This window comes from Prionailurus viverrinus, chromosome A3 (genome assembly GCF_022837055.1).
Source record: "Prionailurus viverrinus isolate Anna chromosome A3, UM_Priviv_1.0, whole genome shotgun sequence".
NCBI classification, from domain to species: Eukaryota; Metazoa; Chordata; class Mammalia; order Carnivora; family Felidae; genus Prionailurus; species Prionailurus viverrinus.
The window spans coordinates 68137407-68164066 of NC_062563.1; the positions used below are offsets into that span (position 1 = coordinate 68137407).

The 26660-nt window shown below is 43.8% G+C and overlaps 1 protein-coding gene across 2 annotated transcripts in view; it reads left to right on the forward strand.

The window, feature by feature from the left end:
* STON1 (stonin 1) overlaps positions 1-26660 on the forward strand; it is a 48688-nt gene that overhangs the window by 11788 nt on the left and 10240 nt on the right. For both annotated transcript variants that reach the window (XM_047852137.1, XM_047852136.1), the window contains exon 2: positions 24063-26037. In XM_047852137.1, the coding sequence (XP_047708093.1) occupies positions 24108-26037 (1930 nt within the window). In that variant the 5' untranslated portion in view covers positions 24063-24107. The remainder of the gene's footprint in view (positions 1-24062; positions 26038-26660) is intronic.

The following is a 26660-nucleotide window of genomic DNA, read 5'->3' on the forward strand; positions in this document are numbered from 1 at the left end:
TGGCCAAAGGGGCAGGAGGCCAAGACCTCTTTGGAAAGCAAACACAACTAGGGGCCATGGCCAGGATGCCATGCTCTGAGCAAGGCAGGGGCAGCAGTCAGCATTCCATGGCAGCCTGAGGTCAAAGCTGGCTGGAGATGACCAGGAATGAAGCATTGGAGGGGCCTGGAGATGTGTTTCAGGGGCGTGTGCTCCTCCTGGGCAAGTCTGTGCAAAGACCCGATGCACGTCATCAAGGCCAGCTGTCTTCAGTGTTGTGAAGAATAGGCAGGTGAAAAAGTGTTTAGATTTAGCTTGTGTCCCTGCAGAGCACAAATGAAAGCCAGGAGGAGGTTAATTTGGGGTTAATAGGAGGGAGAAGAGTTTAATCGTGCCCCAGTGATAATGAGATGAACTCCTCATAAAGTGACATGGTCTCCATTAATGGAAGAGTTTATGCAGCAGCTGGTTAATTCCTCTGCAGAGATGTTGTGTTAGAGATTCCTCTCTTGTGAAGGTTGGATCAGACGATGTTTCAAGTATTTTTCTGATTCTAAGAGAGCCTTTGCTTCTCATGTCCTCCACAAATCTTGTTTAGGGACACACTTTCAGATTTTATAGCCCATCCTTCTGTGATGTGGTTTCAGCACACCCCACTATCCTGGTGACCAGCCTTTGGGAACTCTGTAGTCTTTGACTGTCCCCCTTAAAGTGGAGCACTCTGGATTAGACGTCATGTACCAGGATTCGGCCTGGCCAGCTCCTCTCTGGGGACATTACACAATTTTTGTAGGTAGTGGACCTATTAATTCCTCATCTCTCTTCTCACTCTGAGCTGGGCTATAAAAGCAAACAGCAGCGAGCCTGGGCTTCTGGTGTGTCTCAGGCCACTGCAGGTGGTAGATGGACTTCATTTCCTTCCATCCACTTTTCTCTGCTGGAGTTGAACTTCAGATGTCTCTGTGGTGGAGCTTCTAATCCAGACAGACTCTCGGGCTTGGGGGATACTAACTGTACTGGAAACTTCCATAGCATTCCATCTGGGGCTTCTCAAGTGCCTCACATTTCACCCCAGATGTCTTCTTGCTTTATTATTTGTTCCTTTCCCCCCTTTAGTTTTCTTTTCCATCTCTTCTTTCTCAACTCCAAGCCCACTGAATACTACAACATTTCTATTTGTGCAGTGTTTTTCTTTTCAGATTCTTTGCCCTCTTGGCATCCTGGTGAATAGGAATGCGGGTGGCTTGTCAGTTCCATTGTGCATATGAAGAAAAATGCCCAGAGAGGTTAAGTGATGCGCTTAATTTATTGGCAGGGCCAAAGAGGCCCGGAACCTGGTTTCCTGACTTCTGTCCCATCCCCTGTCCTGGAGCTCATACTGCATTTGCTCTTAGCACTGGAAATGCAAAGGGCAGCAAGCTTTTCTCTCTGTGTGTGGTCATTGTACCAAAAGAGTTTCCCCCGGGGGAGCAATCCCAGGCCCTTAGCGACTCTTAATCTGAGACCATATGGAAGTAAACAAGCAAGAGTAACAAAAGCAAAAGAATTTATAGTGCTTCATATTTTTCAGAGAAACTTCTGAGTTCTTCACCTTATATGATGCTCCCCAAAGCCCTTTGAGGTAGAAGAACTTGTGCAAGCCTTGTTTTGCAGGGGAAGGTCATGAGTGGAGTCCAGGTCTGAGGTCGAGGGAGGAGGCCCTGAGCTCCTGGTCCACAAATTTTCCACATGGCTGTGCTTCATGAAAACCAGGAAGAGGGTATAAGTTGTTTCCCTCTGCTATCAAAGGCAGTGGAGACCCATGGTGCAGGCCTAGACTTCTGAGTTTGGAAGTTGGCCTAAGATGTAGCTTCGTGTCATGAACTGGAGTGAGAGCTGGGCCAGGGGGCTGGGGCAGGCTTTGACCCTGGATTTCAGGCTGGTGAATATAAGACCAGATGGGAGGGCAGCTATGCAGGCTGGGAGAGTTGGTTTTTTTTTTTTTTTTTTTTTAATGTTTACTTATTTTTGAGAGAGAGAGAGAGAGTGCAAGCAGGAGAGGGGCAAGGAGAGGGGACAGAGGATCCAAAGTCAGCTCTGTGCTGACAGCAGCCCAGTGTGGGGCTCAAACTCACGAACCATGAGATCATGACCTGAGCAGAAGTCGGATGCCTAACCGACTGAGCCACCCAGGTGCCCTGAGAATTGGTTCTTAAGATATGGGTGAGAAGGGCTCGGCCTCCTGCGGAGAGAGGTGGTCTTCTAAGATCCGGTAGAGGCACTAGTGGGGATTTCCTAGTGTGAAGAGGGACTGTTCTCACCAAATGTGTCTTGTTATTGTCTTGGGTTTTTTTGCCATTTATTCAGCAAGCACCTACTGAACATAAGTAAATCTCTAACATATTTATAGTTTAGTTTTTCTTATGACGACTTCCCATATGTAAGTGTGTATCTATATATCATCTCACATATAGTTATTCTCATTAATGCACATAACCAAATCATGGGAGTACAGACTATTTTCCTTCATTTATCATTATGAAACTGAAACCCAAGGAGGGTAATTAGTTTGCTTAAAGCCCCACGATTACTTAGAAGCTGAGCCAAGTTCAAAAATCCATGTTTCTTGAACTCTTTTATTGGTACTTCTAACTGCCTTCCACATGTAAGCAGTTTCTAACCTTCAAGGTGTATGCTTTGAAGAGAAATAGAGAAAAACACCTTTGTAATTATTACTTGGGGTTTTGCTTTATCTTTAAAGGCTGGAAAACCGGAATGCAGAGTTGAAACATAACATGAGCCCTTTTTGTTAAACCCCAAGTGGGCATTGTATGGTTGTTACTCACTCTTTAAGTCAACCAGAAATGAGTCCTCTTATTAGATTTGGAATTAGCTTCTGTGCTCTGGTGCATCCTGACCTGTGTCGGGCACCTTAGTTACGTGACCAAATGGAGCAGTGCAGCAGGAAGAGAATGTTGGCTTTCCTCAGCAAAGTAGTTACCGGTGAGAGGGCAGGGGTCATGGTACAACCAACCTGGCTCCCCCTGTAGTGAAGGAAGGTCATTGTCTCAGAGCTCCCAGGGCTCAGATATGTGACTCAGCTCAGAGTTCAAGTCTCCCTTACAGCCCACCATAGCCTGTGCCAGGCCAAAGGGCCGAGCTCCTCTAACCCCTCCTGCTCCTGTAATGGACACACAGAGCTCTACTGCCCTGAGCCCTGGGAACTGAGGCTGACATGCTGAGCAGGGCTGGTGCCTAAGATACCTCATCCTGTTGGCTCAGGCTGATGCCCAGCACACCCTTCCCAAGGGGCCTCCTCTTCAGATAGAAGTCTCGCTACGCTGCCTGGGTCAGAGTGGTACTTTGGTGGAGATCCTGCACTTCCCAGGGAAGCTGTGGGTTTTTCCCCTGTCAGATTGTCCTGCTGCTGCTACCTCCCCCTTCCATTTCCAGCCAGAAGCAGCTGTTTTCCTGCATTTTCCTTGGCACAGTTCTTGCCCTATAGGGAACCTGTAGGAGACTCTGATATGACCCAGAACCTGGCTTCAATGTCACGTACATTTTTCAGTCATTCACCAAATGTTTATTGGATCTATCAGCCTGTGCCAGGGCAGGCACCCAGGCATGAACAGGGTCCTGCCAGTCCCTGTCTGGGGGTGGTGCCCAGCCTAGAATGGAGACCCCAGGAGGCAACCAGCTTGCTGTGATGAGTGCTATTGGGAATTCCAGCCTGGATTCCTTAGTCATCTACCCTGGGGGTTAGTGCCCTGGTGCTCTGTGTTTCTGCCAGACTTCCCAGCTCTTGACATCTGCCTTAGGGGCCTTGCTCTGCTGTACCAGGCCTGCATTGCCCAGTGCTCCGACTGTTTATTGCTGTAGAACAAACACTCCAAAGTGTAGAGGTTTTCATTGATGGATGAACAGACAGGCAGACTAGTGTACATATGCACTGGAATATTGTTCAGCCTCAAAAAGGAAGAAAATTCTGGCATGTATTTCAACATGGATGAACCTTGAAGACATTATACTAAGTGAGATAAGCCAGTCACAAAAGGGTAAATATCGTACAATTCCTTAGATGAGGTACTTAGAGTAGTCAGCCTCACAGAGGCAGAAAGTAGAGTGGTGGTGGCCAGGGGCTGGGGCAGGGCATCCAGAGTTAGGGTTCAGTGAGTCCAGAGTTTCAATTTGGGAAGATGGAAAGTTCTGAAGATGGATGGTAGTGATGGTTGCACAACTATGTACTTAATACCAGGACTTTACACTTGAAAGTGGCTGAAAGGGTAAATGTTATGTTTATGTGTATTTTACCACACAAAAACATGTAGAGGCTTAAAGATCACAATTTAACATGATCTCTCCTGGTCGTGTGGGTACACTGGGCTCAGCTTGGTGGTTCTGGCTTAGGGTCTCTCATATGTTCTAGTCAGATGGCAGCCAAGGCTGGAATCACTGAAAGGTAAGGTGGCTGGATGTCCAAGATGGCGCCTCAGTGTGGCTCCCCCACGTAGCCTGGGCTTCTTTTGTGGTGGCTCAGCGCTCCCACAGAGCAGGAGGGGCAGCTTCTGGGGCAGTTCAGGCCTATGCCTAGAATTGCCACAGTGTTACTTCTGCCACACTGTATTGGTGGGAACAGTGACAGGCCCACCTTCAAGGGAAGGGGAAATAGAGCTTCTCTGCTCCATGGCCTTTTAGAAGAGCATTAGGTGGGAGATACTGTTGTGACCACCATTAGAAAACTTTCATCCTGAAGCATGGTTGCAGGAGTCCTAAAGAGATTGGATAGGAACGGGTCTTCAGGGAGGCACACACTTCTCTGTATGACCTCTTTTTCAGGAGAATTCATCTTCACAGATTGGTAGAGTTTTAATCTTCATAAATTGTTAGGACTTCTTGAAACCAGTTGCTAGCAATGACTTGTTCTAACTTACAGAGACAGAATGAAGCAGAGCTGGAACAAAACCTCCTAAACACTGGCCTCCCGGCTTCCAGGCTGGGCAAACAGCTGTGGAGACCTCACCCAGAGGCACATTTTTGTGCTGTGAGCAATAGTAGAAGGTCTGGTGGAGAGAGGGGTATGGCGAGAGAGGTCCTGGGCATGTCCATGGAGGTCGGCCTGCATCTTAGAGCTGGGTGAGCCCCTTGCTGTGCTGTCTGGAGCTCATGGACATCACTGAGCAGAAATATGCACAGGCACCTGGGTGTTCTGAGAGGACACTGGGAGTTACTCATTTACATGGAGATTCAGAGTCCAGAAGAAGGAGGCCATTCAAGCACCCTGGTTGGTATGTAGAGTTAGTTAAGTTGTTATTATTTTTTAATGTTTATTTGTTTTTGAGAGAGAGAGGCATCACAAGTGGTGGGGGGGGGGGGCAGAGAGAGGGAAACACAGAATCTGAAGCAGGCTCCAGGCTCTGAGCTGTCAGCGCAGAACCCAACATAGGGCTCAAACTCATGAACTGTGAGATCATGGCCTGAGTCGAAGTCAGAGGCTCAACTGACTGAGCCACCCAGGCGCCCCATAAGATTTTTTTTTAAGTTTATATATTTATTTAAATAATCTCTACACCCAAAATAGGGCCAAACTCACAACCCTGAGTTCAAGAGTCATATGCTCTTCTGACTGAGCCAGCCAGGCACCCTGTGATGTGTAAGTTTAAATATAAGCTAATGCCCATCGCTGAGAATGTCAGTGGGCAAATCTGTTCATTTATACCTACTTACATGTTTCTTTTTGTTTTTAAATATATGTTTTTAAATGTTTATTTATTTTTGAGAGAGAGAGACAGAGCATGAGCAGGGGAGGGGCGAAGAAAGAGGGAGACACAGAATCCGAAGCAGGCTCCAGGCTCCGAGCTATCAGCACAGAGCCCAATGCGGGGCTCAAACCCACAAACTGTGAGATCATGATCTGAACCACAGTCGCTTAACTGACTGAGCCACCCAGGTGCCCCCCTACTTACACGTTTCTAATCAGACTTTGCTGTAAGTGCAAAATTCTTTGTTAAAACCTTTAGTGGCCTTCAAAATGCAATAAAGTTCACAAATACTTTGTGTGCACTCCCTGTAGCCTGAGAGGCACAAATATTATTTTTGTGTGTGATATCTGCATTTGAGACCCAAGGGCCCAAGTGAAAGGTTGATCTTGTGTACTTAGTTTGTAAATAGGACTTTCATGAGTGATTTTTAAAATCTTAGAATTGTTCAAGTTACATATTTATACATGTACATTCATTGAATTGCCGGGAATGGTGAGGATTGAAGCAAATGTGCTTTGGTTCTCTGTAAGTCAGTGGTTCCTGCCTATGTATTCAGTGATTCGGGCATTTCCAGGTGCGCTTGGTGGACTGGCCACAGATAAACCAAAATGCATTTGATGTGAGGCTTGCACACAGCCTGGATTACTTCTGATGTCTTTGTCTCTGGGGCTTGTGGTCCAGTTTGGGCAGCTACGGAGGTGAGACCTGCCGTAGCAGCAGTCAGTCAGCCTGTGCACAACTGGGTTTCATGGATGAAGCCAGGCAGGAGACAGTCCCCTATGCTCGTATTAACTGGCGTGTAACTCACATGCACAGAAACATGGGCAAGAGGGTATGGTCACTGATGCCTCATCTGCTGCCCCATGTCTCTGCCCAAGCATGTGTCCCCTCCCCAGAGAGCCTGCCTGCCTCTGAGCCAGGGCTGTCCTCTCCCAACCTCCCAGTATGCTTTAGTGCGGGAGAGTGAGCACATTCTTTCATTTGTTGTTACCTCTGGTCTTTCTTACTAGGTTATAAGCAGCTTGGGGGCAGGAATCTAGTGAGAACAGCCTCTATTTATGCACCTGCCATCTTATAGGTGTTACTTTATTTAGTGTCTCAAGAACCCTCTCTGTGTTTGCTCTAGCTACCATGTCAGAAAACCACAGCCTCTGTGGTTTAAACAACAGAAATACATTTCTCACAGTTCTGGAAGCTGGAGACCTAAGATCAAGGTGCTGGCAGGTTTGGTTTCTTCTGAGACCTCTCTCCTTGGCTGTGTCCTTACGTGGCATTTTCTCTGTGTCTTCCTCTTTGGTGTCTGTCTGTATGTCCTCACTTCTTATAGGGACACCAGTCAGATTGGCTCAGGGACTACCCTAACAGTCTCATTTTCACTGAAACAACTCTTTAGAGGCCCTTATCTAACCACAGTCACATTCTGAAGTACTAGGCATTAGGGCTGAATTGCAGGGCACAATTCAGCCCATAACAAACAGTAAAAGTTAACTATGATTATGCTTTTTTTCACACTTGGGGAATTAAAGTAACTTGCGCCTGTCACACAGCTGGTCAGTGATGCGGCCAGGATTCACACACAACTAACTTCTAAACCCTTCTTTCCCCACCACAGGAATCAGGTCATACTGGTTTCTGTTGTCTGCATGGTGTTTCACCCAGGACCCAGCACTTGGAAGACACTATTTGCTGAGTGAATGCGCAGGGGTTGGGGGTACAAGAATTTGTACCAGAACATGCGGCAGAAGAGCCCCAGCATCCAAGGATGAAGGTCCTGGGTCTCTCCCAGCATGTGATGGTCCTTAACTTCTCAGACCATTCCAATCTGAATGCAGCATGGTTAGTGTGTGGGAGGGAATCACATTCTAAAGCATTAAATATCCTTTCTGGGCCATTTAGCTGCAGCTTCTTCTGAAAACACTAAAAATAATTACATGGTAATTAAGACAAATTACTTGACCAGGTTTCATAGCAAAGTGGTAGATTTTGTCCCCCACCCCCAATATTTAAGTCCAGAGAGAGATCCTGGATCCAGAGAGTTCTTTAAACTTCCAGGACTTTCTGCTTATCTTCAGGAGGGCCCTTGGGCCTGCAGAGAAGAGGGTAAGGAGGAGATTTGCATGTTTAAGACGTGTGATCTGAGCCAGGCCCCTTCAGCTGACTTTATCCCACATCTTTTTCAAGGTTTCCTTTGAGAATGCAGAGTTGAAACCCGGGAGCCACCATCCAGTAACCACAGCGTCGTGCACCCCCGCCCAGCCCTGGGGGCCCCTGAGGAGATAATGCCCTTTCTCATTTCCTCCTCTTGAGTGCCTAGCTCTTCCCACTGGAGAGCCCACAGGAACATAAATACCAGAAGGCAGCCTTGAAAGCAGGCCTTGTTTGTTGGCCCTCGCCTGCATGAAGGCTCGAAGGCTCACTTGTCTGCCTCCTTCTCCTGGCCAGGGGTGGGCTGGATTTTTTGGAGAGTGGGAAGCCCTGGGGCCTTTTTGTGCTCCTGAGACTGGAGTGTAGGTAGGGTTTGAAAAGGGGGGCTTTTGCTAGGGCTGCCAGAAACCAGTGCACCCAAGAAACAATGCAGCCCCAGAGCTGCCCAAACCAGGAACTGGGGGCTGGGGGATTGAGGTGGCCAAGACATGGACCGCCAACCGCAGCCTCTGCCTGTGGGCCCCAGCATCTGTATTCCCTTTGCTTCCAGACTGGCAGCCTGGCCTCACCCCCACCCACTGGTGAAATTGCTCCCACCCCATCCCTACAGACCCTGTCACTAAACCCAGATGTCTCTCACCTCTGTTTTCCCTGCCCTCTGCTGCTCTTCAAGGCCTCATGAGGACATTCTTTCCTGCCTTAGGGATCCTTTCACCTCCAGGTTTTACCTTGACCTCTTGGGTGTGTCTCCCTTTCTCCCTTTTTCCCCCTCCTCCTATAAAGTGAGCAGTCCTCAGCTTTGGATGCCATGTGGCCTCCCCTGTTTTCTCCTGCATTCTGCTCTCACCTAGCCTAGAAAGAGACCCAGCTCTAGATGTGTAGCCTCTGGTTTTCTCTCCAAGTACTGTCTTGTGTTTCTAGCTCCTTGCTAGATATTTCCACTTGGATGTACCTCAGACCTGCCCCTCTTGCTGCCTCTCCTCTGGCTCTACTTTTCTAAGTGCCAGATTCCCCCTTTTCCTGTGTTTTTTTTAGATCACTTTGGTGTCCAAATGCTGGCAAGTCTTCTATATAAAAACTTTATCTGCCCTCTCTCCTGTTGTGACTACTGCCCTGGTAATCAGTGTGGTGTAGTGGAAAGGGCGTGAGATTTGGGGCTCAGACAGGGTTTGATTCTGACAGCACCTTTTTCTGGTTGTGTCACCTCAGGCACATTGCCCAACTTAAGCTTCCAATGGATTATCTACAAAGTAGACAGATGCAGAAGGGCAGATATCCTGCTTGGCATACTCAGCTCACTGGCCTTCTCAACAAGGAGCAGGGATTCTCAACCTTGGTGCTATTGACTTTTTTTTTTTTTTTTAATTTTTTGAGAGAGAGCGAGCACAAGTGGGGGAAGAGCAGAGAGAAGGAGAGACAGAATCCTAAGCAGGCTCTGCACCAATAGCACAGAGCCTATGTGGGGCTTGAACTCACAAACTATGAGATCATGACCTGAGCTGACAAGAGTTGGACACTTACCCAAATGAGCCACCCAGGTGCCCCAGTGCTATTGACATTTTAGGCCAGGTAATTTTTCGTTGTGGAAGCTGTGCTGTGCATGGTAGGATGTTAAGCAGCATCCCTGGCCCCTACCCACTCGATGTCAGTAGTACCCACTGCCCCTGGTTGTGACAACTAAATGTCCCCAAACACTGCCAAGTGTCCCCTGGGGAGTTGAGTCATGCCAGTGGAAGATCGCTGGGACACAGCCATGCTGAGTCTCCGGTATGGGTGATGAGTGTGGTCCCAGGGTTTCACCTTACAACTGTCAGCCACACGTAGAAAAGCCCTACATCATTTTTGATCAGTCTTTTTCGTGATTACTTTTGCCATGTCCAGGTGCCGTGCTGACTTGCTTAAGTTGTGCTTTTTATTTCACAGCTCAGTACACGCTGGGCTTGCATCTTGGTTTTCTCTTGCCATAGAATGGGAGAACCAGTTTAGGACTAGGCAGGAAGCCCTGGGCCCTCATCAGTGTCACCTGCGGGCCTGGCCCAGCCTGGTGCTCGGCCTGGGGCTGCTAGCAATGGTCAGTGCTGACTCAAGAACTCCTCACTTGTAAGCACTGTGCTACTATTTTTTGAGTGCCTATGATACAGCATTTTACTTGTTAATTTGGCATTAACTTATTTAGAACTTGGGAAGTAGGTGTGATTCATTTTCAGTTTATAGATGAGGACCCTGAGAATGTTAAGGAACATGTGTCAGGGATAGTAAGTAGAGGAAGTGAGATGAGAGGCCAGGTGACTTGGGTGTGAGAGTCTGTCCCCTAGACCTCCATGCTCTTCTGCCTTTGTGGGTTGAGCCCTTGCTGCGACTAGAGGGCAGGAGACCATGCACAAGGAGCTCCTCTTAATTGTGGCTCAAGAGGTCCCCATTTGCCACCTATAGGTCCTAAGGACAGAGAACAGACCTTTAGGGCAGGCAGATGGCTGGTTGAGACCATGAGTCCCAGCACTGTGTCTACCACCAAGAAGACTCTGATTGAGGTAGTTTCCTTCCTTCACACTTTGGACAAGACTTGGCTGTGGAATGTGCTGGGTGCTCACTCTTCCCTAAGAGAATAGCCCAAGGGTTCAGTGCCACTCACTAAAGGGGCAGATGAGAGGTTGGCCCTGGCCCGTAGCCCCACACGTGTTCCCTCCTGGACCCTCTGTAGTAGGAGACTGAGGAGGGTCCCAGAGGCCCGTGAAGGGAAGATGACCTTGGGCTGGGGCTTCGTGGGGTTGGGGAGAGAAAGGCTGAGGCTCCACAGTTCCAGGGGTGGAGTGTGCCCTGGGCATCATGCAGCATTCCAGAGCCTGATTCCCATAGAGGGTCTGAGACCCGGGTGGGCTCCCTGCCTTGGCCGAAGAGGCCAGGACCTGGGGTGGGAGGCTTTAGTGCTGCCAGTGAAGAGAGCTGCCAGATGCCACCCTCAATGCCAGAGGATGACCTGGGGATCAAAACTCTCATATGCTTGCTGAGGTCACAGGCAAGAGTTCACTCCAGTCATGGCCTATCTGGAAGCTCTTTGGTCTCCTGTCTGGGTAAGCAAAAGGACAGTTCTCATGTCCTTCCATGAGAACTGCTGGTGTCCCGGGGGAAGAACCTGGGGTTTGCTTGTTCTGAGAGTGATGCTGAGACTCTGCTAAACTAGAGAAGCTGTCTGGGCCTGGAGCCAATCTTCATGGTCAGAGCAGAGACGGTGGTGGCAACAGAATGAAAAGGCCAGGGCATCAGGAATTAAAGGTGGACTGTGTGTTTCCTAGCCCCAGACACTTTATTCTTAGAAGAGCATGTTCCATGAGGCTCGCTGGCTCAGTCGGTTAAGCGTCTGACTTTGGCTCAGGTCATTATCTCACAGTTTGTGGGTTCGAGCCTCATGTAGGGCTCTCTGCTGTCAGCACAGAGCCTGCTTTGGATCCTCTGTCTCTGTCTCTCTCCCTCTCCCCTGCTCTTGCTCTCTCTCTCTCAAAAGTAAATAAACCTTAAAAAAAAAAAAAAAAGAGCACATTCCAGAATGTTCTGAGGCAAACCATCCATGTGGGTCTTTGAGGATGGCTTCCTGTTATCCCATCCTGGAGCCCATAAGAAGGTTAGCTTCTGAAGGCTCTGGGAAGGAATGCCATGAAGAGAGAGACATGTAAACCCTTGCTTAACCAAGGTTTCTCAAACACATTTGACCATGGGTCTTTTCCCCAAGCCTGTTAACTTCTTTCTGTTTTGAGAGATTCCGTCTTCAAGGAGAAACCCTGAGCAGGGATTCAAGCACAAGGGACTAAGGAACAGATCACATCCTGGAGAGCAGGATAGAGGCATAGTCATGTGCCAGACAGAATGGACACCTAGTTCTAGAAAAGGATTTGTAACAAGTTGACCTGATGCTAAAGCAAACTGCAGAGTCTGGGCTTTTTCCTTTCTTCCTGACTTGAGAAAGGAAGGCTAGAATGGGAGACAGGGAAAACAGAAAGGAGAAAGACAAAGAGAAAGGAAAACTATATGTACCAAGTACCCATAACGTGGCAATTGACATATGAGGCAAATATCACCATTTCACAGATAAAGAAAGTGAGGCTCAGAGGTCTCTGCTTAGTAAATTCCATAGCATTTATGGCAGTGATATGGATGTGGTGTACATATTCCATAAAAGTGTCATGGTGAGGGGCGCCTGGGTGGCTCGGTTAGTAAAGCACCCAATTCTTGATTTCCACTCAGGTCATGATCTCATGGTTCATGAGTTTGAGCCCCACATCAGGCTCTGTGCTGACAGTGCAGAGCCTGCTTGGGATTCTCTCTCTCTCTCCCCCTCTCTCTCTGCCCCTCCCCCCATCTCAAAGTAACTAAATAAATATAAAAAAGTGTCACGGTGAGAATAACATTCTGAAATCAGAATGGCCCACCCAGCCCAAAATTTTTTCTTTGTTCACATAAAGACCGTCTCCTGGGACTAGTTAGTTTGGGTTACTATCTGTTTATACTACTCTCCAGATTTAGGAAATGAGAAGATTATAAAAACAAGGTTTAAAAAAACGGCCAGGACCCAGATTCATCCTGGAGAAGTGGAGGTTAAATCCACAGTGGCGGGGGGGGGGGGTGGGGGGGTGGGGGGGTGGGGGTGGGGAGTGGCGCTGGGGAGCTGAGCTGGAACCAGCACAGATAATATTCAAAGGCACGGGTAGGTTTTGCTGTGGGTTAGTATTTTACAAATGGTATTTCCTGTCACATAGCTGAACTAAATACCACACATGTTTGTGATTAAATATGATGGGCTGCAGAACATCTGTGGTAATAATACAGGCAGTACATGCAGCGGGCACTTCTGTGACCTAAGGTGAGGGTGTGCTCTGCAAGCGTTTTCACTTCACATAGGGTTTTTGTGTTGCCTTATGATTCATTTCTGTTTGAAAAGTTTGGTTCTCCTTTTAAAGGGAAAAATTCTACAGGAATGATATTTTAAACACTGTCTTAGCAAACCTTCATGGATGCATTTTGCACACTGGGCTGTCCTTGTCTTTGGCTTTGTTTCTGGGATACGCATCCCAGAATAGTAAGGAGGGTAACTAGATTGCAGACCTCCAACCAAACAACCACAGGGAGGCTTTGCGAACGCTGCCCCAGCCTAGCTCCAGTGTTGCAATTGAGGAATCCAGCACTGGGAGAGTCAGACAATTCCTTCTTTGGGGGGACAGCCAATGAAACCACACAGATACTGACATGAAGACATTCTTTCTCTAGATTAGGCAGCATTGTTGTGGAGCAAAAGAGGCATAGGCATAAAAGGACTAAATCCAGCCTTTTACAAAGGCAGGGGCATTGTTGAGGGTCCAGAGGTGTTGAGGCTTGAGTGAGAGTCAGCCTGACAACGACAGTCGGGTGGAGCTAATTCCAGGAGGTTACTGCTAGGCGCTTGTGATGCTTTCCTGAGCTGAACACTTCTTCAATGTCCATCCTCCCCCAGGATCTGGCAGCTACAGAAAAGCCAGATCCTAGGGACCATCTGAGAGGGTGTTGTTCTCCACAAGGGAGGATAGTCTTCAGCTGCAGATGAACAGGGATGCTGATTCAAGAGCCGAATGCGTCCAATCTGATTGTGATAATCTGCAGGAAAAGGTAGAACTTCATATTTACACTTTATTTGAATGGTTTCTGAAGAAAAGCAAAGGAAATCTGTGAAGAACAGTAGGAGTAGATCCTCCAGAGTAGGGGGCGGGGCGGGGTGGTATGGAAGGACGAGGCAGGGAGTTACATGAAGTTTGGGGAATTCAATGTATACCAAGATGGCCTGGTCCTAGAAGACAGGGTGGCACCCGAGTGTATATGTTGGGCAGCAAGTCTGAAATACTGTTCATCGCTAAGGGTGGGGTGGCTTTTTGCAGTTGAAAAGGGACAGGAAATGGGACAGGCTGAGTTATGAAAGCCAGTCTCAGAATTGACCCAAATTGCTACTGAGCTGTTGTTCTTGAGCGATCATGGGGAAAACATTCTCTGAGCTTGTCTTTCCCACAGCTTGATGTCCAAGCGGCAGATACGCGTGGTGGGCTTTGTGGAGAAATAGGCTCTTTCCAGGTGAGAATAGAATCTTTCCAATTTAGAGAATGCCTCCCTGCAGGAACTCTCCTTAGTGAAGGTGGAGTGGTGGCAAGTGCTCGGAAATGGGAATGTCCCCATTGGGAATGTCCCCAAAGGACACCAACGCCAGCAAGTCATTGGATCTCTTGGGACCTCTGGGGTGGTGGATGGTCTGGAGCATGGACTTTGGGATCTGCCTCTTTCTGGTTGGGTGACTTTAGGCAAGTAGCTTAACCTCTCTGAGCCTTATTTTACTCTTCTACAAAGTGATGTTTATTACTTAATGGGGTTGTGAGGATTAAATGCACACCCAGCCCTTAGCATACCCTAAGTACATAGCAAGTACTTGATACATGTTCGTTGAGCAGAATACCTCCAATTTCTGTCTGACTCTGAAATGCAGTGATTCTTTGAACTGAGGAGGGCAGTGTAGAGATTTACTTTATGGGAAACTGGAAAGGCGATTTAAAATTATTCAATCAAAAACGTATTGAACTGCATAGTGATGTCAGATATTTGTAGACAATGTGGAAGATGTCCTAATGAATGAGACATAATCCCTCCCTGCAAAAGCTTCAGTCTGACTCACAAACTTGATAATTATTAGCCTCAATTCTTTTTGGTGAGGTAATTATTCCATACCAGTGCTGGTTTTTCATAAGCTTATTGCAAGTAATTTGCAATATTGCTAATAATATATGAGGTGTTGCTATTTTTGAAAGATTTGCTTTTTAAAACAATTTAGAATAAATTCATTATCTCCACAATACTCTCATAAGAATTCCAGGATGATTTCTTTAGTGGCAGAAAGGGGTGGAGTCTCGGATTGTATGTAAGTGTGGACTTTCTTGTGTTTCCTATGGCCTGTGGCCTACTTTTGCTGATCCAACATTTAGAAAGGTGGGGCTAATTATTTCAGGATGTCCCTCGATATTTTGGGGGTTGTTAAACTCTGGGTACACCCAAGAGAATGTGCTAGGCTTCTGAATGCCATCTGTCATATGTGTTGAGGTAAAAGGTTGAAAACCACTGTCTACCTACATCCTTCTTGTTCCCAGTGTCAGTAGGCATGTGCACTTTTAATTTGTTCTTCAATTCAATGTATTCGGCAGTGCAAAAGAATGTCTGATAGTTTTTTTTTTATTAAAAAAATTTTTTTAAGTGTTTATTTTTGAGAGAGAGAGAGAGAGAGAGAGAGAGAGAGAGAGAGAGAGAGAGAGCATGAGCAGGGTAGGGGCAGAGAGAGAGGGAGACAGAGAATCCAAAGCAGGCTCCAGGCTCTGAGCTGTCAGCACAATGCCCAACATGGGATTCGAACCCATGAACCATTAGATCATGACCTGAGTCAAAGTCGGGTGCCCAACCAACTGAGCCATCCAGGTACCCCAAAGGATGTCTAATAGTTATAGGAGAAGCAAACACTCCCCTAGAAACCTTCAAACCTCAGAGATTGGTTTCTAGAAGCTTCCACCATAAGACATTATTCTTTCCTATCTGCACCTCATTCAGAGTCTTGGTGTCTTGTCCTATCTCTTTATTTTGTCTGGCATTGTCTTCCAGGAGTTAGCAAGATAGTCCAGATTGACTGAAAACAGACCTCTGGAAGGATTAGGGCATGTGAGGTGGGATGTAGTGCACACCTGAGGAAAAAAACACAGAAGCCAATGAGAGGAACCTTTATTTTGGAGGAAGGCAGCTGGGGACGTAGTGCCAGGGGTCCTGAGTTCCCAGTTCTGCACTAAATGGAACCTGGACTTTAGAGAAGGTGCCGCCAATGCTGTGGTCTATACTCTGGGTTGTCATAAATTAAAAAAAAAATTTTTTTTGTTTTAATATTTGTTTATCAAGAGACAGAGAGAGACAGAGCATGAGCATGGGAGGGGCAGAGAGAGGGGGAGACACAGAATCCGAAGCAGGCTCCAGGCTCTGAGCTGTCAGCACAGAGCCTGATGCGGGGCTCGAACTCACAAACTGCGAGATCATGGCCTGAGCCAAAGTCGGACACTTAACTGACTGAGCCACCCAAGCACCCCTGGGTTGTCATAAATTTAAATGAGATGTTGCCTGTGACAGGGCTCTGTAAATGGTAGGATTTAGGGTGCCCTGGGAGGATAGACACATATTGACATCCTGCCTCATTTGCAATGCAGAAAAAATCCTGAGGTTAAATAGGTGTTGCTGCTTGAGTACTTTTGGTTCCAGTGTCTTGAAGGAGATGGTGAAGTTGCAGATGACTAAGGCAGGACATATTCATGACCTCTCCACTCTGGGCTACTGCATCCCTCCCTGAGACCCAGGGGGCCTTGGACAGACCAAGGCTCTGGAAAGGATGTGGCTGTTTCCCTGCTGAAGGTGGGGGTGAGTTAGGGGAGGAAGAAGGAAAGCCTTAGATGGAATCGATTCTAGTTGTTGACTTTGGGAAAAATGACGGTGGGGGCTTTGAGACTAGAGTAGAAAGATGAGGTCATATACAAGGAAGGGGCAAAAGATGTCAGAGAGAAATGAAATGAGTGTGAAGAGGATTGATAAGGAAGGGCAGCAAGAGGGATGCGGAAGAGGAGCAAGAAGAGAATAGTGGGAAACACACCTGCACTTGACCATAGGGAGCCAGAGTCTTGGCCCCTCATTCCAGGAGCATCCAAGTCCCACCTTTTAAACAGGGACAAAGGTTTGGGCTCATATTGGGCACAACGCAGAATTCCGTTTGGTTGTATTAAACTCACATTACATTTGCTGAGTGCCTTCTATGGAAGAATCCTGCATATAGGGGAAGAGTATACTTTGCATAGATTTTTGTGTTTAAGGTAATTTTCTTGCAAGGTGTTCTCTTTAAAGTTCAAGGGTCACTTAAAAGGTCATGGAATTGATTTCTCTGGTTTATGGAAATCACTTTTTTTTGATAATATGCAAAAGCTCTGATAAAACCAGTATCACTGCTCGAAATTTTGAAGATAGCAGTGGAAAATAGATGAGGCAAAACTTTTCCTGTAGATCAGAATAAGATTCCATCCAAAGTGTACTTATTTCTTCTCTTGGTCTTCTCTTTTTCTTTCTTTTTAATAAACCCAACTAACATAAATATTTACACAATCTCTCACCCTAAAGAGAATGGAATGGGATGGGTCAGGAAACATTGCTGCTGATTTCCTGCCTCTGTGCCTCCTGGTGGTATCCCATTGAAACAGGCTGTGCCTGCTTGGAAGGGAAAGTGCTTTGTGGAACTCCAGCCCAAGGGCAGTGACAGTGAAATGCCCTCCAGAGAGAGCCAGCTGGCCTGGACTGCTGCTCTACTGTGTGTTTTTGTGCCCTCAGGAATGTGCGGATTTAGCAAATGACAACAGTGAATGTGCCCTGTCCCCAGTGGAGCCCCAGGCTTGCTCTCTCTGTGTTGGCTCTTTTCCAGGCTTGAATGATTGCACTGGTTGAGCCCTCATTATCCACAAGGGGAAGCGGGAAGGCTGGCTGGAGGGAGAAAAATACGCCTTTCTCATGGCTGTGTTCCAGCAGGTTTTGAGTTTTCATATCAGTACATCTCATGGAGTTTTTCTCTCTGTCAGTTTGGAAGTTTGGTCAAAACTCCCAGCAGTAGCTTTTTTTGCTTTTGAAAAAATTTTTTCTGCTTTTGAAAAAAATTTCGGTTGGATATCAACCACCATAGAATTATTTTAGAGTGGGAAAGGACTTACCTTAGAGATGATTCTACTCGAATCACTGAATGTCCAGAGTGGCTTTGCCCCATAGCTGGTGGGTGACAGAGCAGCACCCGGCATTCAGGGTACCCAACCCCCCAGGTCTGTGCTGTGGCCTATACAGCTCATTGCCTCTGATGCCATTAGAATGATCTCAATAGTTTATATTGTATTAGCTCAGGATGAAGTGATCTGTGCTCAAATCCTGGTTCTTTCCAAACTTAGGTATATACCCGAGAAAAATGATCACACCAAAACTTATATATAACTTACACAAAAACTTACTATTCATAATAGCTAAAAAAATAGAAATAAACCAAATGCCCATCAACTGATGAATGGATAAACAAAATGGGGACTATCTTCACAATGAAATGTTATTCAGCCACCAAAAGGAATGAAGAAGTACTGATACATGCTACAACACAGATGAACTTTGAAAATATTATGCCAAGTGAGAGAAATCAGACATAGAAGGCCGTATGTTGTAAATCCTATCTATATAGAATGTTCAGACCAGGCAAATTAAAAAAGTAGATTAGTGGTTCTCAGGACTTGGGGGTAGGGGTCGGGAGAAAGGGGAGTGACTGCTAATAGGTACAGGTATATTTTGGGGGTGATAAGAACATTCTGGAAATAGTGGTGATGGCTATACAACTCTGAATATACTAAACACTACTGAATTGTCATTTTTTTTAAAAAAGGATAAATTTTAGTGTGTGAATTGTATCTTAATAAAGTTGTTATTAAAAAAAAAATCTTAGTTCTGTCTCTTATCAGTGGGACAGCTTTAGGCAATGACTCTAAACCCATGTAATCTCAGCTATGAAATGGAAATGATATATACCTCCCAGGGTTGTTTTGATAAATTAGGTCATGAATCTCAAAATGTTTCAAACCTATAAACCTCACATATTTGGGGGGCTGTTAATAGGTTATAGGTTCATTATAAATTGGGTTTCTATCTTCTGTATTTTCTGCAACACTAGTAAGGTCTGACTACACAGTCCTCATTCATATACTTCCTGAATTGATGAAAAAGTGTTGTAGGTTTTTTTTAGTGGTAGTAAAAAATAACAAATTTTTAACAATTTGTTTACCCTCTTAACATTTTTAAGTGTATAGTTCAGTATTATTAACTATATGCACACTGTTTTACAACAAATTTCTAGAACTCTTTCATCTTGCACAACTACAACTCTGTACCCATTGAACAGCCACCCCCTTCCCCTCTCCTCGCCCCACCCCACCATTCTCCTTTCTGCTTCTATGCATTTGGTCTCTCTCCTTATCTCTCTCTCTTTTTTGCATTTGACTACTTTAGATACCTCATGTAAGTGGAATCATAGAGTATTTGCCTTTTTGTGACTGGCTTGTTTCATTTAACATAATGTTCTTAAGGTTCATTTATGTTATGGCATGTGCCAGAATTTCCTTACTTTTTAAGGCTGAATAATATTCATTGTATGTATATATACCACATTTTCTTCACCCATTCATCAGGCGATGGACATTTAGGTTGTTTCACCTCTTGGCTGTTGAGAATAATGCTGAAATGAACAGAAGAGTGCAGATATCTCTTGGAGATCCTGTTTTCAATTTTCTTGGATAAATTTACATAAGTGGGATTGCTGGCTCATATACATGGTAGTTCTATTTAAAAAATTTTGAGGGGCCTCTATGCTGTTTTCTCAATTCCCACCAACAATCCACAAGGGTTCTAATTTCTCCACATCCTTGTCAACACTTGTTATTTTATGTTTTTTGTTTAGTTTTGTTTGGTTTTATTTTGGGTTCATTTTGGTAATGGCCATCCTAACATGTATAAGGTGATATTGTGGTTTTGATTTGCATTTCCCTGGTGATTAGTGATGTTGAGCATCTTTTAATATACCTGTTGTCCATTTGTGTGTCTTCTTTGGAGAAATGTCTACTCAAGTCTGTTGCCCATTTTTAAATTGTTTGTTGTTGTTGTTGTTGTTGTTGTTATTGAGCAGTAGTTTCTTATACCTTTTGGATTGAAACCCTCATCAGATATATGGTTTGTAAATATTTTCTCCCATTCCATGGATTTTCACTCTGTTAATTGGTTCCTTTTCTATACAGAAGCTTTTTAGTTTGATGTAGTCCCACTTGTCTATTTTTGCTTTTGTTGCTTGTACTTTTGGTATCCTGTCCAAGAAATCATTGCCAAGACCAAGCTTTTCCTCTTGTTTTTTTTTAATAGGAGTTTTATAATTTCAGGTTTTATGTTTAAATCTTATGCTTTTGTTTCTTGTACTTTTGGTACCCTATCCAAGAAATCATTGCCAAGACTAATGTCATCAAGCTTTTCCTCTTTTTTTTTTTTTTTATAGGAGGTTTATAATATCAGGTCTTATGTTTAAGTCTTAACGTTTATAATCCATTTATAATTGTTTTTTGTGTATGATATAAAATAAGGGTCCAGTGTCATTTTTTTTTTTATTACATGTGAATATCTGTTTTCCCAACACAGTTTGTTGAAGAGACTATCCTTTCCTCATTGTATAATCTTGGCACCTTTGTTGAGGATCATTTGACCTTATGTGTGGGTTTATTTCTGGAATTAATATTCTGTTCCATTGGTCTCTTTATCTGCCTTTATGCCAGTACTATACTGTTTTGAGTACCATAGCTTTGTAATATGTTTCAAAGTTAGAGTGTGTAAAGCCTCCACCTTTATCTTTCCCAAGATTATTTTGGCTATTCAAAGACCTTTGAGATTCGATATGTATTTTATGATTGTTTTTTCTGTTTCTGCAAAATGTCATTTTGATAGGGATTGCACTGAATCTGTAGATTGCTTTGGGTAGTGTGGACATTTTAACAATATTAAGTCTTCCCATTTATGAATGTGAGATATCTTTTTGTTTATGTCTTCTTTAATTTCATTCAGCAACAGTACTTTGTAGTTTTTAGTGTAAAAGTCTTTTGCCCCTTTAAAAAAAAAAAACAGGGGCGCCTGCATAGCTCAGTCTGACTCTTGCTTTTGGCTCAGGTCATCGTCTTGTGGTTCATGAGTTCAAGCCCCCACATCACGCATGAAGCCTGCTTGGGATTTTCTCTCTCGACCGCCCCTTCCTCTCCCCTTCCCCGCTTGTATGTGCACATGCATGCTATCTCTCTCAAATACACTTAAAAAGAAGTCTTTTGGGGCACTTGGGTGGCTCAGTTGGTTGAGTGTTCAACTTTGGCTCAGGTCATGATCTCAAGGTTCATGAGTTCGAGCCCAGCATCAGGCTCTGTGCTGACAGTGCAGAGCCTGCAGCCTGCTTCAGATTCTGTGTCTCCTTCTCTCTCTGACCCTTCCCTGCTCATGCTCTGTCTCTGTCTCTCAAAAATAAACATTAAAAAAAAGTCTTTTGCCCTTTTTTGTTTATTTCTAAGTGTTTTATTTTTTTTTGATGCTATTGTACATGGGATTGTTTTCTTAATTTCGTTTTTGGATTGTTAATTGTATGTGTATAGAAATGCAACTTATTTTTGTTTGTTGATTTTGTATCCTGCAACTTTAATTTGTTTATCAGTTCTAACGTGTGTGTGTGTGTGTGTGTGTGTGTGTGTGTGTGTGTGTGGAATTATTAGGGCTTTCTACATATAAGGTCAGATCATCTATAAACAGACAAAATGTAACTTCTTCCTTTTTAATTTAGTTGCCTTTTATTTCTTTTTCATGCCTAATTGCTCTTGTTAAGACTTCCAGTACTGTGTGAATAGAAGTGGCAAGAGTGAGCATCCTTGCCTTGTTCCTGATTTTAGAGGAAAAGCCTTCGGTTTTTCACCATTGAGTATGCTGTTAGTTACCATGGGCTTTTCATAGATGGCCTTTATTATTATGTTAAAGTAATTTCCTTCTATTCCCAGTTTGTTGAGTGGTTTCTTATCATGAAAAGGCATTAGAGTTTGTCAGGTGCTTTTTTTGTATTTATTGAGGTGATCATGTGATATTTATCCTTTGTTCTGTTGATGTGATGTATTGCTGTGTTGATTTTCATATGTTGGAAGTATCCTTGCATCACAAGGATAAATCCCACTTGGTAATAGTGTATGATCCTTTTAATCTGCAGTTGAAGTTGATTTGCTAATATTTTGTTGAGGATTTTGCATTCATGAGGGATATTGGCCTGTAGTTTTCTTTTCTTGTAGTGTCTTTGGCTTTGGTGTCAAAGCAATGCCGGCCTCATAAAATGAGTGTGAAAGTGTTCCCTCCTCTTCAGTTTCTTGAAAGAGTTTGAGAAGGATTGGTGTTAATTCTTCTCTAAATGTTTGGTAGATTCTCCAGTGAAACCATCTGGGTCTGAGCTTTTATTTTTTGGGAGGTTTTGACTACCACTTCAGTCTCTTTACTAATTACAGATCTGGTCAGATTTCTTGTTACTTTATGATTCAGTCATTGTCGGTGTATGTTTCTAGGAATTTGTCCATTTCTTCTTGGTTATCAACATTGTTGGCATATAGTTGCTCATAATGGTCAATAATAAGATAATAAAATAATCATTTATTTTATTTCTGTGACATAAGTTTTTTTTAATTCTTTGTAATGTTTATTTGTTTTTGAGAGAGAGAGAGAGAGAAAGTGTGAGCTGGGGAGGGTCAGAGAGAGAGAGAGAGAGAGAGAGACAAAGAATCCGAAGCAGGCTCCAGGCTCTGAGCTGTCGGCAGAGTCTGATGCAGGGTCCGAACCCACAAACTGTGAGATCATAACTTGAGCCAAAGTCAGATGCTTACCCCTGAGCCACCCAGGCGCCCCTCTGTGACATAAGTTTAATGTCACATTTTTCATTTCTGGCTTTGAGGATTTTCTCTTTTTTTCTCCATCTAGCTAAAAGTTTGTCAATTTTGTTGATCTTTAAAAAAAAAACAACTCTTAGTTTTCCTTTTTTTTCTATTTTATATTCTCTACTCCATTTACTTCTGCCATAATGTTTATTCTTTCTTTTCTTCCTTTAACTTTGGGCTTAGTTTGTTTTTCTAGTTCCTTGAGCTGTAACATTAGGTTGTTTATCTGAGATCTTCTTTTTTAATAATAAACTCCACTCTTTCTATTGCTTTTGCTACATCCATAAGTTTTGGTTTGTTGTGTTTTCACTTTGCTTACCTCAAAATATTTTCTGATTTCCCTTTTGATTCTTCTTTGGCCTATTAGTTGTTCAAGAGTGTGTTGTTCAATTTCTACATTTGTGAATTTTCCAGTTTTCCTCCATCTGTTGATTTCCAGTTTCATTCTGATGTGGTCAGACAGGATATTGTGTATGATTACAGTCTTCTTAAATTTGTTAAGACTTTTTTTGTGACATAACATGTGATCTGTCCTGGAGGATGTTTTGTGTATGCTTACGAAGAACATGTATTCTTTAAAAAAAAATTGTTTTTAACGTTTATTTACTTTTGAAAGACAGAGAGAAACAGGGTGTGAGCAGGGGAGGGGCAGAGAGAGAGGGAGATACAGAATCCGAAACAGGCTCCAGGCTCTGAGCTGTCAGTAGTGCAGGGTTAGAACTCATGAACCGTTAGATCATGACCTGAGTCGAAGTTGGAAGCTCAACCAACTGAGCCACCCAGGTGACCCAAGAACATATATTCTGCTGCTGTTGTGTGGAAATGTCCACTTGGTCTGTTGTGTTGTTCAAGTCCTCTGTTTCTTTGTGGATGTTCTATCCATTATTGAAAATGGAGGATTGAAATTCTGATATTATTGTGTTGCTATTACTATCTTCAGTTTTTTAATGTTTGTTTCATATATTTGGGTGCTCTGATGTTGGCTTTATATATACTTGTAATTGTTATATCTTCCTGGTGAACGGGCCCTTTTATCATTATATATGTCCTTCATTGTCTCTTGTGACAGTTTTTGATGTAAAGTCTATTTTGTCCAATGTTAGTATGGCCACTCCTGCCTGCTCTCATTTTGTTTCTGTTTGTATAGAATATCTTTTTACATCCTTTTACTTTCAACTGAAAGTGTGTCCTTAAATCTCAAATGAGTCTCTAGTACACAGCATATGGTTAGATCTTGCATTTTTTAAAAAAATCCATTTAGCCATCAGAAGTATTACAGTTCTTAAGCATTTATTTGAACTCAGTCAATCTGTAAATCTTGTTGCTTTTATTTTTATTCTTTTGTTTTTGAACTTTTATTTGTGACAACATTTTATTTATTTGTTTGTTTATTTATTTGTTTGTTTATTTATTTATTTACTTATTTTGTAAGTAAGCTCTATGCCCAGAATCGGGGCTTGAACTCATGATCCTGAGATCAAGAGTGGCATGCTCTACTGACTCAGCCAGCCAGGTGCCCCTGGTTGTTTTTAAATCACCTATTTCTCAGAACTAAAGTAACTGGAATTTTCTCCTCCTCCTCATTTAATATTCTTATTATCTCTTTCTCCTTTAACAGACACCATATCTGATTCATTGACAAGACCACAATCTGATTCCAAAGATGTGTTCCACAAACCCAGGCAACTGGGTCACATTTGATGATGACCCTGCTTTTCAATCTTCTCAAAAGTCAAAGAATTTACCTCTGGAGAATCAAGGCATTTGTAGGCCAAATGGACTTAAGCTGAACCTCTCTGGTGCTAAGGAGTTTCCCAGTGGATCTTCCTCTGCCAGCAATACCCCCCTCTCCTCTCCCATCATAGACTTTTACTTTAGTCCAGGACCTCCAAGTAACTCTCCTCTTTCTACACCTACGAAGGACTTCCCAGGTATTCCTGGCATCCCCAAAGCAGGGACTCATATGCTTTATCCTATCCCAGAATCATCCTCAAACAGTCCACTTACAATATCAGGAGTAGGCTCTTCCTTATTGCCTAGCAAACCAACTTGTTTATCCCATGCTTCCTTACCCAGTGACCACTCATGTACACATCCAGCTCCCAAAGTGGGTCTTCTGGAAGAAGTTAGCCCTCCCCAGGCTGAAAGCCTAGGGTTTCAAAGTGATACTCCCCAGTTTCAGTATTTTCGGGAGGACTGTGCTTTTTCAAGTCCATTTTGGAAAGATGAAGGCAGTGCTTCCCAGTTCATCTTTGACCCTCCAGGAAGCAGAAAGGCTTACCCACCAAGAGACAAAGAGATGCCTATCGATCAAAAAAGCTTAAATCAGTGTTCACTCAACTATATCTGTGAGAAGCTTGAACATCTTCAATCAGCTGAGAACCAAGACTCATATGGAAATTTGTCTATGCAGTCTCTGTATGGTGAAGACACTGCCTCTTCCTTTGTTCCCCCCATGCTCTTCAGGAGTCAGCCAAAACCTGGATGGTCTTTTATGTTGAGAATTCCCGAGAAGAAGAACATGATGTCTTCCCGTCAGTGGGGACCAATTTTTCTAAAAGTCTTACCTGGAGGAATTTTGCAAATGTATTATGAGAAGGGGTTAGAAAAACCATTTAAGGAGTTACAGCTCGATCCACATTGCAGGCTTTCTGAACCAAAAGTTGAGAACTGTAGTGTGGCAGGAAAAATCCATACTGTGAAGATTGAACATGTGTCTTACACAGAAAAAAGGAAATACCATTCTAAAACAGAAGTAGTTCATGAACCAGACATCGAACAGATGCTGAAGTTGGGGTCCACAGAGTACCACGATTTCCTTGACTTCCTGACTACTGTGGAGGAGGAGCTGACAAAGCTGCCAGCTGGTTCAAAACCAAAAAAGAACTATGAGGAACAAGAAATTTCCCTAGAAATTGTGGACAACTTTTGGGGCAAAATCACTAAAGAAGAAGGAAAATTGGTTGAAAGTGCTGTCATAACTCAGATCTATTGCCTCTCTTTTGTAAATGGGAACACAGAATGCTTTTTAACCTTGAATGACCTCGAGCTGCAGAAGCGAAACGATCGCTACTTTGAAAAAGACCCAGAAAAGAAGGGGATTGATATTCTCGACTATCATTTTCATAAGTGTGTGAAAGCACAAGAATTCGGGCAATCAAGAATCATTAAGTTTGTACCGCTGGACGCCTGCCGGTTTGAACTGATGCGTTTTAAGACTTTGTATAACGGGGAGGATCTTCCCTTTTCCCTGAAGTCTGTAGTGGTTGTCCAGGGGGCGTATGTGGAGCTTCAGGCCTTTGTCAACATGGCCCCATTGGCTCAGAGATCTTCCTCTGCCAGTTCCTTGAGGTCCTGTGACAACATAATGATACACTTTCCTGTCCCATCACAGTGGATCAAGGCCCTCTGGACCATGAACCTCCAGAGGCAGAAGTCCCTGAAAGCCAAAATGAACCGCCGGGCATGTCTAGGGAGTTTACATGAACCTGAATCAGAACCTGTTATACAGGTCACTGTGGGGTCAGCAAAATATGAGAGTGCCTACCGGGCTGTGGTATGGAAGATAGACCGGCTTCCTGATAAAAATTCAAGTAAATATTTAATACCCCAAGTTGATTTTCACATGAAATAGCTTAAACGTTTTCACTTGTCTCCTTGGGTTGAAACCAGGCTGAGATAGATAACTTCAGTCCATTGAGGCCTTGCTTACATCGCCTGGTAGGAGGTGGAACATTTAGTCAAACAGCTGATTTATTTTTGTTCTCTGTGCCTATTTCTACCAGATAAGTTTACCTTAAAACAAATTTTTTAATACCATAAAAAAAATCCTAAGCTAAGATTTTGTTGTGAATGGTGGCACTGAGGGAAAATTTCTAGTTGGTCTTTTTGACATCAACCACCAACCTCAAATATTAAAAATATTGCTCACAGAGCTAAGATTCCCCAATTAACCTTTAAAGATCTCTCATCTGTGAATATACCTGAACTTTTTTTGTATTCTCAGCCAGTACCACATTCTCCTTAGTTTTTTTTTCCTTCTATTTCAAAATAAGATTGCCTTTCAGTTTTACCCAAATTGATTTCATTAGCTGAATTAATTTGGCCATATTGGCTAGTTGTTTCAGAATTAAGTAGACAACAGCCCAAGCATTAAAAATTCAGTTAATTTTTAAATTTTTTTGCCAAGAAAACAATGAATCTAGAAATTCAGAAC